Genomic DNA, 16,747 nt, shown 5'->3' with positions numbered 1-16,747 from the left:
TCAAGCAATCCTCCCGCTTTGGCCTCCCAAAGTGTTGGGATTACAGGTGTGCGCTACCGCACCTGACCTACAAAAGAAGTTTTGAGGTATGAGTTGTTTTCAGATCGTAAGGAGAAAAATTCACATTTACTTAATTTTCCTTCCACATCTGTATGGGAGAGATACATATATCTAAGTATGCCTGAAATCCTGATAGACCTGACAAGTGAAGCCCCAGTGCTGTGGGCTTCTGTGGTCAAACGGAAAACCAATCACTTTCCCAGGTCATTAGTCAAGTCTTATAGGAGTTAAGATCTTAGGAATGCGGTGTTCTCCTCAGCAGCATATCCTCAGTAAGCAGTCTCGTATGGTCTCAGCACGTTAGGATAGGTAACACTCACTTGAAACTAAAACTGTACTATAAAGAGATCCAATCTCTCCTTGTTTTAGAAGATCCTGCAGTACCTTCTGCAATTAGCCATTTCCTGTGCTCAGAGGTGTGTTCAATTCGAACCACTCTTGCCTGGTTTCCTTCTGTGCTCCAGCATAATCTTTATGAACTGTAATCACCAGGGCTTTGAACAAGTGGAAGAGGGCCTGCACCAGCGGGGAGGGAGGGGCAAGGACAGGAAGCGGAGGGACGGGGGAGGGGAGAGGGTTATCTAGTCACCTGTGAGCGGCACCTCCTTCCTTCACTTGAGTGACAACGATAGCGTGAGGTGAGCGCTTTGATCCTCGGCCTCCACTAACCTGAATTCCCAGCCCATCCGATTCTTTGAGCAGCTCCATCTTCCATATTCGGCCAACTTCCTCCTTGGAAGAAAAAGTGAGCACACCATGAAGGAGGTTGACAGACACACGGCATTGACACGGGAGAACGGAGCTGTCACGTCTGGCCGGATATCCATCACTTGTCAACAGATAATCACAGATTATCACAGGAGAAAAGAATTCTGCCGATTGGACCCAAGTCTTTGGCTGGCAGTGCTGTCCAACAGAACTTTCTGTGATCATGGAAATGTTCTATATTTGAGCCATCCGATATGGAGCCACCAGCCACAGGTGGCTATTGCATGCTTGCAATGTGCTAGTGGCAACTGGGGAACTGAATTTGTAACTGAATTGAATTCTAGTTAAATTTCAAGAGCCACCTGTGGCTAATGACTATACTATGGGCAGCACAGCACAGTGATGATTAAATTTCCTGAACAGGGTCCTGTTAAGTGAAGCTGCTTCTGCCTGAAACCTGGATGCCACTGTGCATGTAAACACTGACTGTTTCTGGGTTCCTTTGACTTCTGCACAGCTACTAATTAATAAAGATGAAAGGAAGGCAAAGCTCAGGTCTTGGTGCCAGGAGACTTCAACTAGTTGGAACCCAGCTCTGTCATTTATAACTTATGAAAGCCACCTAATGCTTAAAAGTCTCAGTTTCCTTGCCTCTAAATTGGGAATTTAATATTTCCAGGTTTGTTCTTAGAATTAAATATTTGTGCAAATACGTGGCAGTACAACACCCAGTAAATAAATGTTGATAGGTAACTATATTACTTACATATACACATATAAGCATATTTATGTTAAAAATACCGTATTGAGGGCCAGGCACCGTGCCTCATGTCTGTAATCCCAGCACTTTGGGAGGCTGAGGCAGGCGGATAACCTGAGGTCAGGAGTTTAAGACCAGCCTGGCCAACATGGTGAAACCCCGTCTCTATCAAAAATACAACAAATTAGCTGGGCATCATGGCAAGCTCCTGTAATCCCAGCTACTCAGGAGGCCGAGGGAGGAGAATCACTTGAACCTTGGAGGTGGAGGTTGCAGTGGGCCGAGATGGTGCTACTGCACTCCAGCCTGGGTGACAAAGCAAGACTCCATCACCAAACAAACAAGCACACAGAAAAACAAAAAACACCATATTGAATTGAATCTCAAACTTCCTTAAAACACATAAATGAGATATTTAATAGAGAAACCAAAACAAAAAATTAATTGATGAATTTGATACCCACTGCCACAGACGCTGGGCTGCACATTCCCTAAATACATTTAAGAAATGCTTCAACCCCTATACAAATCTTCTTTAAAAAAAAAATTACGCCGGGTGTGGTATCTCATGCCTATAATCCCAGCACTTTGGGGAGGCTGAGGTGGGCAGATCACCAGAGGTCAGGAGTTCAAGACCAGCCTGTCCAACATGGTGAAATCCCATCTCTAAAAAAGATACGAAAAAAATTAGCCGGGCGTGGTGCTGGGCACCTGTAATCCCAGTTACTCAGGAAGCTGAGACAGGAGAATCGCTTGAACCTGGAAGGTGGAGGTGAACCTCCCCCCCTACACACAAAAAAACCCAAAAACAATAAATAAATAAACAAACTAATCAATGTCTCTAAGCCATCTGATTGCTGATAGCCTTTCTGCCTTGGTCTATCCTCCGTTTTTCTGCTTGCTTCACTCAAGGACACACACATATGCTCACTGCAAAACCATTGACTCTCCCAAGTCCTTAGCTATTTAGAGAAACGAAAGCAAAACCTTCCAAAGTGATTTACTTTGGGGTCTCACTTCAGACTCACCCCTGTAGTTCTTTTTAGCCTTAGCTATATGGGCCTGGCTCACAAGACATATGAAACAAAAGCCATTTTCATATGAAACAAATGACATATGACATATGACATATGAAACAACATAGGAAACAAAAGCCATCTGCTTTTAATATCCATCATGAAAAGTCCAATGGAACCATTAAGGTCCAACATGGACAAAGCCATCAGCCCCCTAGAAATAGGCAACCTGCCTGTTCAAGCTGCTTACAAAGGAGAAAGAATGTGTGGCATTTAGAAAATCTGAAATACACAGTCAGAAACTGAAATGAAACTTCATGCAACAGTAAAAAAACCAGATGTCGAGCAGTCATTGATGTGCAGCAATAGGAATGTCTGGGGAAATTATTAGCAGACAGAGACCTGTTGGATCCCACACTCCTTCGGGTACCGCACCGTTCGGTGGGGTTCTGCTATCCCAGGAACAGACACTGGTGCCAACTATCTCCTCCATCCCTTGACCACAGTCAAATGAAGCCTGTCTGGCCAAATGTAACTTCAGAAGTCACTGGCTTACCACAGTAGTTCATGAACTTGTCAACGATCTCTATTTCATCCAATCACCTCATTTTGGACTCTACGGTTTTTGGTTTGCTGCCTCTGACCTCTGGAACACCTTTCCCTTCCCCATTCAGAAACATCTTCCCTGGCCTTCTAAGTCTCTCATTGCTCTACTACTTCCAAAAAGCCACTCTTGAGGATCAGTACAGCCGCCAAGATGGCAACTTTCAACACTTCCAATGGGGCCCTATGGCCTAGCAGATACCACTGAAAAGAACAGAATCAGGGATGTGCTGACTGGATGTTGTCCTGGCTTTCTGGGCCTCCCATGCCAGCATAGGGAACAGCCCTGTGGCTGCCTCACGGCACACGTGAGAGTAGGATGGTGGCTTTTTTTTTTTTTTCCATGGAAGATATGTTCTGACTGCTGGGGTCTAGAAGATGAGTGTTTCTTCCAGGACAGAAAAGCCGTGGACCTGTTTCCCAAGAGCAACAGGGACCATTCTTAAGAGTCCAAAAATAAGAAAATCTATTTGGGTTTTAGCGCAAATTAATAAAAACCTATCCATCCCCCTTACTAGTTTACGCCACCATTCTTTTCCCCTTTTCCCCTCCTCCTTGTCAAACAAAACATGTAAGTATGGTTAACGAAGGATGTGACAATACTAGGTACATTCCTTTCTAATTTTTAAATGCTTTTAGAAGTAGGACTTGTGACAAGAAACATGCAAAATGACGTTCATGGGAATAGAATATCAGCCTGAATGTATATATACACTGACCTAAGAGTTCAAGACACTGTCTATCAAGAGCACCCACATATCCACTCCATTTGCCTGTCCCCAGCCGCCCCAAATCACAAAACTCATTAAAAACAAAGTCATGCAAAACACGTAACAAATAAAATTGGCTTCAGAGGGCAGAAATCACCAGTCTGTAATATAGCCCTCAACGACACTAGTCAAGAAACAGACCTTCTTTTTCACTTTTATCCAAAACGTAGCTTTTTTTCTTTTTTTTTTTCAAAATTGAAAGTAGGAAATAGGAGGGGAGTATCCAAAGAAATTAATGCAAGTTTCCTCACCTTGGAATTTCTGATCATTTAATGAAGGGAGTTCAGAGGACTACAAAGGAAGACACAAGCAGCAAGAAGTAAATGTTAGCAGTTTTTTTTGTTTGTTTGTCTTTGTTTTTCTTTTGAGACAGGGTCTCACTCTGGAGTGAGTGCTGGAGTGCAATGGTGCAATCTTGGCTCACTGCAACCTCTGCCTCTTGGGTTCAAGCAATTCTCCTGCCTCAGCCTCCCGAGTAGCTGGGATTACAGGTGCGCACCACCACATCCATTCAGCAAATTTTTGTATTATTAGCAGAGACAGGGTTTCACCATGTTGGCCAAGCTGGTCTCGAACTCCTGACCACTGGTGATCTGCCCACCTCGGCCTCCCAAAGTGCTGAGATTACAGGCGTGAGCCACCGTACCTGGCCCACAATTGTCAGTTTTAAATGTATTTGCCTACAGCAGCGTTCAGTAAAAAATAAAACCAGTGTCTGACACTTAGTACGCTAAAACTTGTACTGGCCAAAAACTAACAGGCCAACTTAAATATAACGATATTAAGGATATTTCCAATTACCTCCTTTAACAATTCCACTTGGGTAACTGATATACACCTTAGTACGATCAAAACTGGACTTCTTCCTCTCTTGCTCCTGGCTTTCCCATCTCAACGGGAACAGCATTATCCTCTACTCATGCTAAGGATGATCCACAAGCCAAACGTCCATGAGGTACCTTTGATTCCTTCTGTTTTACCTCCCACATCTGAACCACAAGTACTATTTATAGAATCTAGTTCCAAAACAGATCCCACACCCACCGACTTCAGCTCATCTCCCCCGCCACCTCCCCCTTGTCAAAGTGACCAGCTCCAGTTTGGTCTCCCTTTTAACTCTTCACCTCCTACAATCCATGATCCTCCATCAAACATCCGAGGGGAATGTTTAAAAAACACAGGCTGTGATGCACTCAGCATAAGCCCTCCAACAACTTCCCACCCGACCAAGAATAAGGTTCAAACTACAAGGTGGCATATGCGAACCTCTGTAACCAGCCCTGACCACACCTCCTGAATCGTCTCCTAGTGCCCAGTGTCTTTTCTCCTGGAACACTCTATCGTTCCTGCCTGAGGGCAGATGCTTTTGCTGGTTCTTCCCTGGGAACATTCTGCCCCAGACTGTGCAGGGCTGCCCTTTTCTGACACTCAATCCTCAGCTCAAACATTGCCTCTTTACTGAGATCTTCCTGCTCTGACACCCAACATCAACCAGCGCCCTGCCCATGACACTGCCCAGCCAGCTTTCACTTCACCCTGTTTTATTTCATTGGCTCGTCAGCTTCTGACACTGTGATTCGTGGATTTGCTTATTTATTGTTTGTGGTATGCTGTAAACGCTGTGAGGTAAGAACCTTGTCTGTCTTGCTTACCAACCAGTTCTCTAGCAGTTACAACAGTGTCTACCACATAATAATGATATCCCATAAATAGCACTGAAGGAACAAATATAGAATGTTTATCCACTAATCTTACGGTTCCATGACAGTCCTTGCGACTGAGGTTAAGAAGCTCACACAGATGGGAGATCTGTCTGTTTGCCAGTGTGTTCAATGTGTGAACCCTGGTCCAGTTGGAGAGACCGAGTTCTGCAACAGCCCCTGTCTAGACAGATGGTTTGGGCATTTGTTTTCTTTTATATTAGCTAAAAGGGCAACGAGACTTTGTCAGCCTATTGAGAAAAAGCCAAACCCTGAAAAACTGGATGCTATGCAGTCTTCTGTACTAATGTTGTTGGAGTGTTACCCTTTCCTGTAAACTGCCAATTACTGTGTGAGTTCACACATGCATCCCTTCACTGACGCCAACGAAGGGATTTATTTACCAAAACAGGAGCGTACATTAAAGGGAGCTGTCTCACAGCATTTAAATGACCTCATTACTGCTGGAACCAAAAAGAAAACTTTGCAACAGCAACTTTGCCCCATATGTGAGAAGACACAATCCAACCAGAATCTTGCTACAGTAAGTGCTCCGGCTCTAGTTGCAAACCTTTCCTGAAACCGTTTACTTACACCTTCTTATTCAGAATGATCAGTAAGACATGGGTGAGCATAATGTCAGAGCTGGAAGTCCCTTAGTCATCAGACCAAAATGCTTAGTTTATAGGTGAGAAAACAGAAGGCCAGAGAAAGGCCGCAACAACCTGAAGGCCACAGTGCTGGGGATGGCAGAACTGAGGCAGGAACTCAGGGTCCCATCTCCCAGGACTAGTACTCTTGGGGCCTTCATAAACACCTACAAGGCACTGAGCTAAGATGGGAAACAAAGACAAAGAAGGCCCCGCCCTGTACTATTCACAGTAGCAAAGATATAGAATCAACCTAAGTATCTATCAATGGCTGACTGGATAAAGAAAATGTGGTATACACCAGGCCAGGCGTGGTGGCTCATGTGTGTAATGCCGGCACTTTGGGAGGCTGAGGCGGGCAGATCACTAGAGGTCAGGAGTTCGAGGCCAGCCTGGCCAACATGGTGAAACCCCTTCTCTACTAAAAATACAAAAAATTAGCTGGGCATGGTGGCATGTACCTATAGTCCCAGCTATTTGGGAGGCTGAGGCAGGATAATCGCTTGAACCCGGGAGGTTGTAGTGAGCTGAGGTTGCGCCACTGAACTCCAGCCTGGGCGACAGAGTGAAACTTCATCTCAAAAAAAAAAAAGAAAAAAAAAAAGAAAATGTGATATATACCATAGAATACTCCTCAGTCATAAAACAGAATGAAATCATGTCTTGTGCAGCAACATGGATGGAACCAAAGGCCATTACCTTCAGTGAAATAACTCAGGACACAAACTCAAATACTCCATGTTCTCACTCCTAAGTGGGAGGTGAACAATGGGTGCCCATGCAGAGTGGAATAATAGACACTGGAGACTGGAAAAGGGGGAAGCGGGGTGAGAGCTGAAAAATTATCTACTGAGTACAATGTTCACTATTCAGGTGATGGGTACGTTAAAGCCTGAACTTCATCACTATGTAATATATGCGTTGAAGAAATCTGCACCTCCATCCCCCAAATATATAAAACATTTTTAAAAAATCAAAGGCTCTGCTCTTAGGCTACTGGGGACACAACGAGCCAAATGGTAATTGGAATACGTGGGGCTCGGGCATGAATGAAGGCCAGCAGAGGGTACCGCAGGAGACAGAGGAGGAGACGGCTAACCACAGAGCAGGTGGCAGGAATGTCACGGAGGCCTTCTAGAGGAGGGTGTCTTGAGGCTTGGTCCCCCAGGAAAGGTAGAAGCTCAGCGACACAGGAGAGGGAAGAAGAAACCAGGTAGTGAGTGCAGCACTCGCAAAGGCTCAGAGGTGACAGTAAGCATGGCTTTTGAAAAAGCTTGCAGTGAATTCACTCCAAATCAGGGAGGAAGAAAGCGTAAGAAACTGGACATCAGGGATAGCTTCCAGATGGGGGTTAGTTACCAGAAAGGACAGGCCATGAGAAGCTTTCAACTTTCAGCCCTACCCCCATCTTCTGGAGTCAAGGGAGAAATGCTGGAGTTTGAGTTAACAAATGATCATGCCTTCAGGATGAAGCCTTCATACAAATCCCTAGAGTATGGGGTTCAGAGAGCTTCCAGGTTGGTGAATACATCCACGTGCCAGGAGGGTGATGCACCCCCCTCACCCCCACCCTCCTCCACAGGGACAGAAGCTCCTGTGCTGGGAACCCTCCGGACCTCGCCTTATGCAATTCTTCATCTGTATTCTTTATTATATAATAAACTGGTAAAGGTAAAAAAGAAAAAAAGAAAGCAGTGAGAGATGGACGCAGACAGTTAAGCAGGAATCAGATAATAAAGGGCCTCGAATGACTGACAAGGTGTTTGGTAACAACCATGAAGGCAAAGTGGACCCACCAAACAGGTTTCAGCCAGTGTGTGTGTGTGCACGCACATGTATGTTGTGCACCTATGTGCATGTGTGTGAGTAATGAGATGTGCTGTTTAGAAAGGTCCCTCTGGTGGCAGTTGGGACAGTGGATGAATGGGATAGGAATGGGGGCGATGTCCCAGGTAGGGGAGCACTATGACAGCCCAGGGGCGCAATGAAAGCAGCCTAGCCCTGACCTGAAGTTACGGGAGTAAAGAGAGAGGGAGGGTGAGCTGCAGGATTTCAAAAGGAGCTACAGTTGACGGAACTTGGTGATTGACCGAACATAGCAGAAGGGAGCAGGAAGTGCTTCAGGTGACTCCAAGATGACCAGCTGTCCCGGTCTCCCTAGGACGGAGGGTTTCCCAGGATTTTCAGTGAGAAACCAGGGGAAGTTCTGGACAAACCAGGATGGTTGGTCACCCCCATTGAATCTCATCAAACTTCCAGCTTGGGCAAACTTTGGGGACGGGGAGACCTAGAGCATTGGAGTGGGTTCAGTGCTATGAGAAAGGGATGCGCTAAGTTTTAGGCATGATGTGAAATATCCAACATGGAGACATCATGCAGGCAGTGGGCACAAAATTCAGGGGGCTTAGGAGAGAGCTGACGGCTGAGACACAGACTTGGGAGATGTCACCAGGTAGGACAATGTAAGTTTGCCCAGTGGCCATCAGGGCTCAGGAGAGAGCTGAAGGCTCACACACAGACTTGGGAGATGTTACCATGTAGGACAATGTGAGTTCACCCAGTGACCAAGGGGGCTTCCTGGAAAAGGACCATCCTCAGGCTGCCTCTGATGCAAACATGAGGGCTCATCAGGGAGATGTTCTGAGTGTGACGCTCCTTCTGAGTTTTCTACCCGTTTCTGCAGACGCAGATCCGGGCAGCCTGCATGAGACTCTGCTGAACCACTTACAGAGGAGGCATAGGAAAAGGGTCTGGTACTGTACAGGGTAGATTACGATTCCTAGGGAAATACTACAAATGTACCCATAGACATTCCCATGCCAGTCATCAATAAACTGTCCTGCTTGGCAAGTGGTAGGATTCTTTTTTTGTTATGTGACTACAGTTGGTTGTATTCATTTTCAACATGTAGCATTACAAAAATACATTACGTTCTATATAAGCAGATTCGCAAAAAGTCTCATCTTAGAGCAGTAAAGATCTTTGCTAAGAAGATAATGAGGAACTTTGAACTCATGTGTAAAATAGTTTGTCTACGTCCTAGGAGATTCTGTTTCAGAGGATAAATCCAACTTTGCCTTTTTAAATAGTAATCTGCTTGTATATGTATTATTGTGAGTTAATGTTTTATAGAAAATACCATTTTTAAAAAAGAAAAATTTGTTTAAAGGAGATATATCTCCTGTTGCTCTATTAGGAGGGAACCGGATGGAAAAGGCAAGACTGAGGGTTTATTTTAATGGAACATTTTCTTAGAACAAGTAACAGTCTATGAAAAAGAAGTGCCTGACAAACAAAAATGGTCTGAATGCTTATGAGCTTTTCTGTCATTTATTAATTTTTTGCAGCTATATTAAATCATTATAAAGGCAGAAATGGAAAAATACTCACATGTTTAATCTCCCATTATTCAAATGGAACAAAATTTTCTCCCCTAAAGGCTTAAGAGGTAAATAGGCATTTTCTGTTTTTCTGGAAATTCCATTTTAGCATGACCTTGGTCTCTGTCCTGGAGTAAAAATAAAAATCCCAAGAACCTAAACAGTCTTGTGTGAAGGTCTGTTGGTTCCAATTCGGGTGCCACCAGAATGCGGGGGAAAGCTGTGAAAATCTACTTTTTGCCAACCCTACTAATCCTGGGCAAGTGCACCTAATAAAGATAATTTTATGGTTGAACAGGGTGCTAAAATATTTGAGCCTGAGAAAACGTGTGGTCCATTCTGATTTACCAAGGCAAAAGGTATGACCCGGTGCCAAAACTCAGAATATGAATTATAAACAGTTACAAAGAATGCAAATTCCAGATGGCAAGTCTCCCCTTTCTATAGGCATACGGCTTTTTAAAAAAATGCCCTAAAGGCAATGGATCGCAGTTTGGTTGTTTTCACTCTTTCATTTATACGTCATAGGATGTTTGACCTTGAGCATAAAAACCAGGCAAAGGAACTCTGACATGTGTAGTCTTCAAATAGCGAATCCAGAAGTTCAATTTTAATTAAATTTATTAATAGAATTATTATGCTTAATTAAGGTGAGCAGAGGATGAGTAATCTCTTAAAAGTTTAGGTTTTGTTTGTTTTTGAGACAGTCTCACTCTGTTGCCCAGGATGAAGGGTAGTGGTGCGATTCTTGGCTCACAGCAACCTCTGCCTCTCGGGTTCAAGTGATTCTCATGCCTCAGCCTCAGCCTCCCGAGTAGCTAGGATTATAGGCATGCACAACCATGCCCAGCTAAGTTTTGTATTTTTAGTATTTTTGGTTTTGCCACGTTGGCCAGACTGGTATGAACTCCTGGCATCACGGGATCCACTTGCCTCAGTCTCTCAAAGTTCTGGGATTATAGGCCTGAGCCACTGCACCTGGCCCTGTTTGTTTTAAAATCATTCCAAATTATTTCCACTGTGTCCTAGGTCAAATGAAGGCCTATTCTTTGGACTGTATGTGAGATTCAACCTTCTTTGGTGCTTTAAACCTCCAAATGATTAAGGGAGCCGATACCCACTACCTTATTTTGCTCACATTAGGCTTTCCGTGTATGCACAATCTAATCATTAGGGAAGAAATCCTATCAAGATAGAGTACGCACTGATAAGAAACACATTATAATACTTTCACAGCCCTTAATTTGGAAGAGGTATATATTATAATCTTTTTTTTTTTGTCCTTAATCCTTTTTGGGGGAACTCATAAAATTGGTAGCAAATCATTGATGGAGACATCAATTATTTTCTTATTCACACATTCTATTTACAAATAATGCCTTCTCTGTGTCCAGCTTTATGAAGATTACCCCGCTCCTCAAATGAAGGAACATAACCTCTTGAGAGAGGGGTTACTGTAATGCTTTTCAACCCATTGTACATTTGGCTACAATGGCAGAAATCACACTTATGCCCAGGGCACCATTTCTCAGCAGACAAAACTCAACTTTATTCTTTTTGGTTTGTTTTTTTGAGACAGGGTCTTGCTCTGTCACCCAGGATGAAGTGCAGTGGCGCAATCTTGGCTGTAACCTCTGCCTCCCAGACTCAAGCCATCCTCCCACTCAGGTCCCCAGCCAATTTTTTGTATTTTTGGTAGAGACAGGGTTTTACCATGTTGCCCGGGTTGGTCTCACACTCCTGAGCTCAAGCAATCCACCATCCTTAGCCTCCCAAGGTGCTGGGACTACAGTCACCAGCCGCCACGCCTGGCCTCAACATGATACTCCTACACCCATTTTCATCTTTATAACTTTCTCTTTCATCCCTAAAGGTTGTCTCCTGAGTCAGAGAAGAAACCACTCAGCATACACATCGGCAATTTACCGTTTCAACTGCAGCCTGCAGGAATATCTAGGAAGATTCTTGGAATGAACATGTCTACCCTAAAGAAATGTAATCCTCATAAGACAGAATGTTGGTGATAATGAGGGAGACCATTTGAGGCTAGAAGCTTACCCCTTATCATTCAGAATACACCTAAAGGCAAAGCAGGTGTGGTAACCAACCTTGACCCTCGCAGCTGGATTTCATAGTATCAGAGATTTCTGTCAAGCTTCCAAACTTCCCTAGAATTCAGCAATGTAATAACACGATCCCATGAAAACATCACTAATTTTGAACTGCTAAAAATAAAAGCAGATGCTTCCCTGTGTATTGAATACCCTTCCTGTGTAATACTGAGGCTTAAATGTTTGTGGTGTCAACTGCCACGAGGAATTCTTGGCCTTGCAGCAGCAATTCCACCGGGGACAGCAGCGATAAATAATGATGCAGCTAAGTACTTTATCTGGACCTCACATGACTCAAACACAGAAGGCTTGAGTTTTCCACTTAGGATCACTTGACTAGTTCTTTATTTATGTAGGATAAAATGACTGGAGCTTTTTTGTCATTCTCCTCCGATCACTTTTCTTAATTCATTTGTTGGCTTCTCAATGCGAGGTCACCTTAGGTCTATTATTTAAACCTTAAAAGCAACTTCAAACAATATTTCTTTTAAAATTCTGGTTCTGAGCCCAGCTTGTATTTCCCACATGGGCTGGGCTGCAAAAACACACACACACAATACATAAAATTCTGGTCCCGTAATCAAACCAAACCTTACCCGTGCCAAGCAGTCACTCGATTGGAAGTCCGTCTTCCCACCTTTTGAGAAGCGGCGTTTGTCATTGCTTGTGGTCAGAGGAGCATCTGTCTTTGGAATTCTATGCTCTGTCCCTCTGTCCACTTCTGACCTCTCTAGATGGGGTCCAGCCACCTCCTTGAGAGAATCTGGGCCATTTTCTAGCTGAAAGACATGGCCATTTCCAAGTTCAGGGTCAGGGCCGTTCTCCAGCTCAGTGCTGGGGTCACTGGACACCTCACAGCCAATGCGGCCCTTGGATTCTTCAGGGGCCTTGTTGGCAGAAGGCCTGGAGATGACCCCAAACTTTCTGGTTCGTTTTCCCTTTTTCGCAGTTCGGTCACCCAGCTCCAAGGTAGGTGCTTCTCCTGGTTCAGAGCTGTTGCTACTGTTGCCATTATAAGTGGAGTGGGCTTTGTGCTTAAAGCGACGCAGCATGATCAGGTAGATAAAGCCGCCATTCCAGCACTGCTCAGCCAGGTAACTGCAACAGACAGACAGGTGCCAGTTAGAACCCCATGCACCCTTCCTGGACAGCACAGCAGACAGAGGCATTCAAGGGTCCACCCAAGTGACAACAAGTCGGCCGATGGACTGAGGTATTGAGCTTCCTGAAGAGATTCACCACCCGATTCACTCTTTTAATCTGTCATAATTGATGCAAACAATTACTCTCAAACTCCCAAAACAAACACAAAACCCCATGAACTAGAAATGACTAATTTAAGTACTATAGGATCAGGAGTTGGAGAAGGATTTTTCTAGGACCAGAGCCAGTGCTAACATATCATTAAAAAATAAAACACTTCTTCACTCCCACTATTTCTTGCATCGGAATTATGCTAGGCTCCCATCCATATAGTTCCAATGGAATGAAACTCTGAGTCCCCAGGGTAAAACATGGATAGAGTGGATTAGGGGAAGTATCAAGTTCTGCTCCTAGGAGCAAATCATCAACAGCACAACAACAGGAGCCTATGCCTCATGAGTAGGGGTAACAGCCAGTGACTGGTATTAAAAGCCAACTGATGGATGGGTACAGTGGCTCACACCTGTAATCCCAGCACTTTGGGAGGCCCAGTGGGCAGACTGCTCGAGCCCAGGGGTTTGAGACCAGCTTGGACGACATAGTGAAACCCCATCTCTACTAAAAATGCAAAAATTAGTCCAGTGTGGTGGTCCGTGCCTCTGTAATCCCAGCTACTCGGGAGGCTGAGGTGGGAGGATCACTTGGGCCTGGGAGACAGAGGCTGCAGTGAACCGAGATCATGCCACTGCATTCCGGCCTGGGTGACAGAGTGAGACCCTGTCCCTAAAAACACAAAACAAAACAAATAGGCAACTGGCTAAGTAGGCGCTGGTGGCAACCGTGCACTGTGTTGAATGAGGATCGGGCTCATGTCTTGATAACAGTCCTAGTTTGGGCTGATCATAGCACACATGGAGTGTCATTTCCAGTCTGGACATCACATTAGGAGGAGCACTGACAATGTGGAAAACACGTAGACAAAGGCGGACCAGGACAAAAGGCTGTTGGAGACCGTGTCAACCAGGAACAGCTGGAGGAATAAGAGACGCTCAGCATGGAGAAGACAAGGGTCAGGGTCAGCCGCTTTTTCATATGTGAGGGCTGGCAGATATTTAGAAGCAGGAAATAATATAAAGGAGATAAGGTATGTGAAGCATGACACATGATAACTGCCCCAGATCTTAAAGAACGATAAGAAAATACAACATCAAATGAAATGAGTAATTAGGGGTATTCAGGACCGGATCATCAAAGCTTTGGCAAAGAAAACCCTTGCACAAAGTCAGGAAACCAGGCTGGGCTGGACCCTCCACTTGTGCTACCTAAGATAAAGTAGCACAAATCCCTGATGAACCCAGGAAAACACCTTCCCCACTGGAATCTTGCCACATTCTACACATCACTCATTCCTAAGCAAAAGTGTCAACAACCAAATCCTTCACAAATCAGATCTGCTTCTGGATCTTATACACCCACGCAGTAAAAGCCTGGGGCTACGTGCAGCGCTGCCTCTGAAGAAATGATGACTGCAGGTAAATAGACATTAACGTGCCTTCTGTGATCTTGTCAGCAGGGAAATCAGACCTGAGAGCTGGGGCAGTCATTACATTACATGGGAAGGAGGCCAGGTCATAAAGGCCTCCTCTCATCTCATAGTGAGCTTTCACTTAGGTAGCAGGCAAGGGAGTGGGAAGGAGAGGTGACCACATGTGCTTGAAATGCACTAAATTCTGGCTCCAAGGCATATATTCCCCATACCTAATGGTCACATTAATTGAATGACAGTGACTGTCTAACCAAAGGAGAGAATAATTCTGAATTTTTGCCATGGAATAAAGTGAACAACAACAACAAAGGGACACTCATGACTCAAACATGAACCAAACTCAATAAAATCCTTCTTTGATCCCAGGCTAGAAACCATACATGTATAAAACCAGACAGATAAAAGATACTGTACAGACGCCAGGTCATCCTGTGAAATACAGAGGGACAAAGAGGCATTAAGACCATCCATAAGGCCGGGTGCTGTAGCTCATGCCTGTCTGTAATCCTTGCACTTTGGGAGGTTGCGGCAGGAGGATAACCTGAGGTCAGGAGTTCCAGACCAGCCTGGCCAACGTGGTGAAACCCTGTCTCTACTAAAAATACAAAAGTTAACCAGGTGCGGTGGTGCGTGGCTGTAGTCTCAGCTGCTCAGAAGACTGAGGCACGAGAATCACTTGAACCCAAAAGGCAGAGGTTGCAGTGAGTTGAGACTGTGCCACTGCACTCCAGCCTGGGTGTTAGAGCAAGACTCCATCTCAAAAAAACAAACAAACAAAACACCATCCACTAGTCTCGAAAATAAAAATGAAAACTGTCTCTCAGCACAATTTTTCTTTTTTCTTTTTTTTTGAGACGGAGTCTCACTCTGTCACCAGGCTGGAGTACAGTGGCACGATGTTGGCTCACTGCAACCTCTGCCTCCCGAGTTCAAGTGATTCTCCTGCCTCAGCCTCCCGAGTAGCTGCGACTACAGGCGTGTGCCAACACACCCAGTTAATTCTTGTATTTTTAGTAGAGACGGGTTTCACCATGTTGGCCATGATGGTCTTGATCTCTTGACCTTGTGATCTTCCTGCCTCAGCCTCCCAAAATGCTGGGATTACAGGTGTGAGCCACCGTGCCCGGCACAATTTTTCCATAATGTATAGATTTCATTTCTTTGCATTGTAAACATTTTTTCCATAGTGGAAAAATCCACGGAAAGGTATAAAATCCTAAAAGTAGGTAGCTAGGCTGTATTTAAAATTTAAAATACACGTGTGCTACTATTTAAAATACACGTACTCAGATGTCATGAAAAAGAGTGCAGGGCATAAACACAAGACTAGATTGAAAGTGGGACACCCAAATCCTCATTCTGGCTTTGACCTAACCATTAAAACAATGGCAACTGTTTTCCATCACACCTGATAGCTGGGTCTGCCACTTCCATCACTGATGAACAGATCAACAAATGTTGATATATCCATATAATAGAATATTATTTGTCAGTAAAAAGGAATAAATTATATGCTACAACATGGGTGAAACCTGGAAACATTATGCAAAGCGAAAGAAATCAGCCCACAAAAAGCTGTATGTTGTATGATTCCATTATATGACATGTCCAGAACAGGCAAATCCATAGAGACAGAAAGATTAGCGCTTGCCAGGAGCTGGGGGAGAGGGCAATTGGGACTCACTGCTAATAGATTCAGGGTTTTGGGGGGTGAAGGAATGTTCTGGAATTAGATAGTGGTGATGGTTGCACAACCTAGCACTAAAACTCACTGAAATGTACACTTTAAAATGGTGAATTTTCTGTTATGCGAATTGTGTCTCAATTTTCAAAAAACAGTGAATATAGTATTATTGGGCAAATTTTGAGTTCATAGTGAATAGTATTATTATGGGCGAATTTTGAGTTCATTGTTTGAGTAAGTGCCTTATAGACACGATTTACCCAAGAACTGTCTTAACAGAAGATGAAAGTGCAATGTGGAAATATCAATCAGCTTGCCGAAGTTCACATCACTGCTGAGCAGCAGATCCAAACCTGCCTGATCCCAAAGCCCATCCTCTGCCCACTGTGCAATTCTCTTTACGTCACTGTCAACCCTGCACTTTAGCTTCCTCATCTGTAAAGTGAGGGTGTTAAAATGGATCATCTTGTTTGTTTTCACATTCTAATAATTGTGAACGCTAGTTTCCCAGGAAGAATTCTGGGAATAAGAGGAGTGAGCCATCCCAACAGTACTGATCTGGTACACAGCACAAAACATAAACCTGGAAAAAACAGATTTTTTTTTTTTTTTTTTT

At 44.3% G+C, this 16,747-nt stretch overlaps 1 protein-coding gene across 1 annotated transcript in view; it reads right to left on the bottom strand.

The window, feature by feature from the left end:
• The window catches only part of PDZD2 (PDZ domain containing 2), a 386,629-nt gene that overhangs the window by 137,833 nt on the left and 232,049 nt on the right, over nt 1-16,747 (bottom strand). Inside the window, exons 3-4 of the mRNA XM_011980798.1 lie at nt 12,355-12,856; nt 650-792 (exon numbers count right to left, since the gene is read on the bottom strand). Coding sequence (XP_011836188.1) covers nt 650-792; nt 12,355-12,856 — 645 coding nt within the window. The remainder of the gene's footprint in view (nt 1-649; nt 793-12,354; nt 12,857-16,747) is intronic.

Source organism: Mandrillus leucophaeus, unplaced genomic scaffold, assembly GCF_000951045.1.
Source record: "Mandrillus leucophaeus isolate KB7577 unplaced genomic scaffold, Mleu.le_1.0 Scaffold218, whole genome shotgun sequence".
Classification (NCBI taxonomy): Eukaryota; Metazoa; Chordata; class Mammalia; order Primates; family Cercopithecidae; genus Mandrillus; species Mandrillus leucophaeus.
Note: the sequence above shows the minus strand (reverse complement) of the source record. Positions and strands in the feature narration are given on the sequence as shown.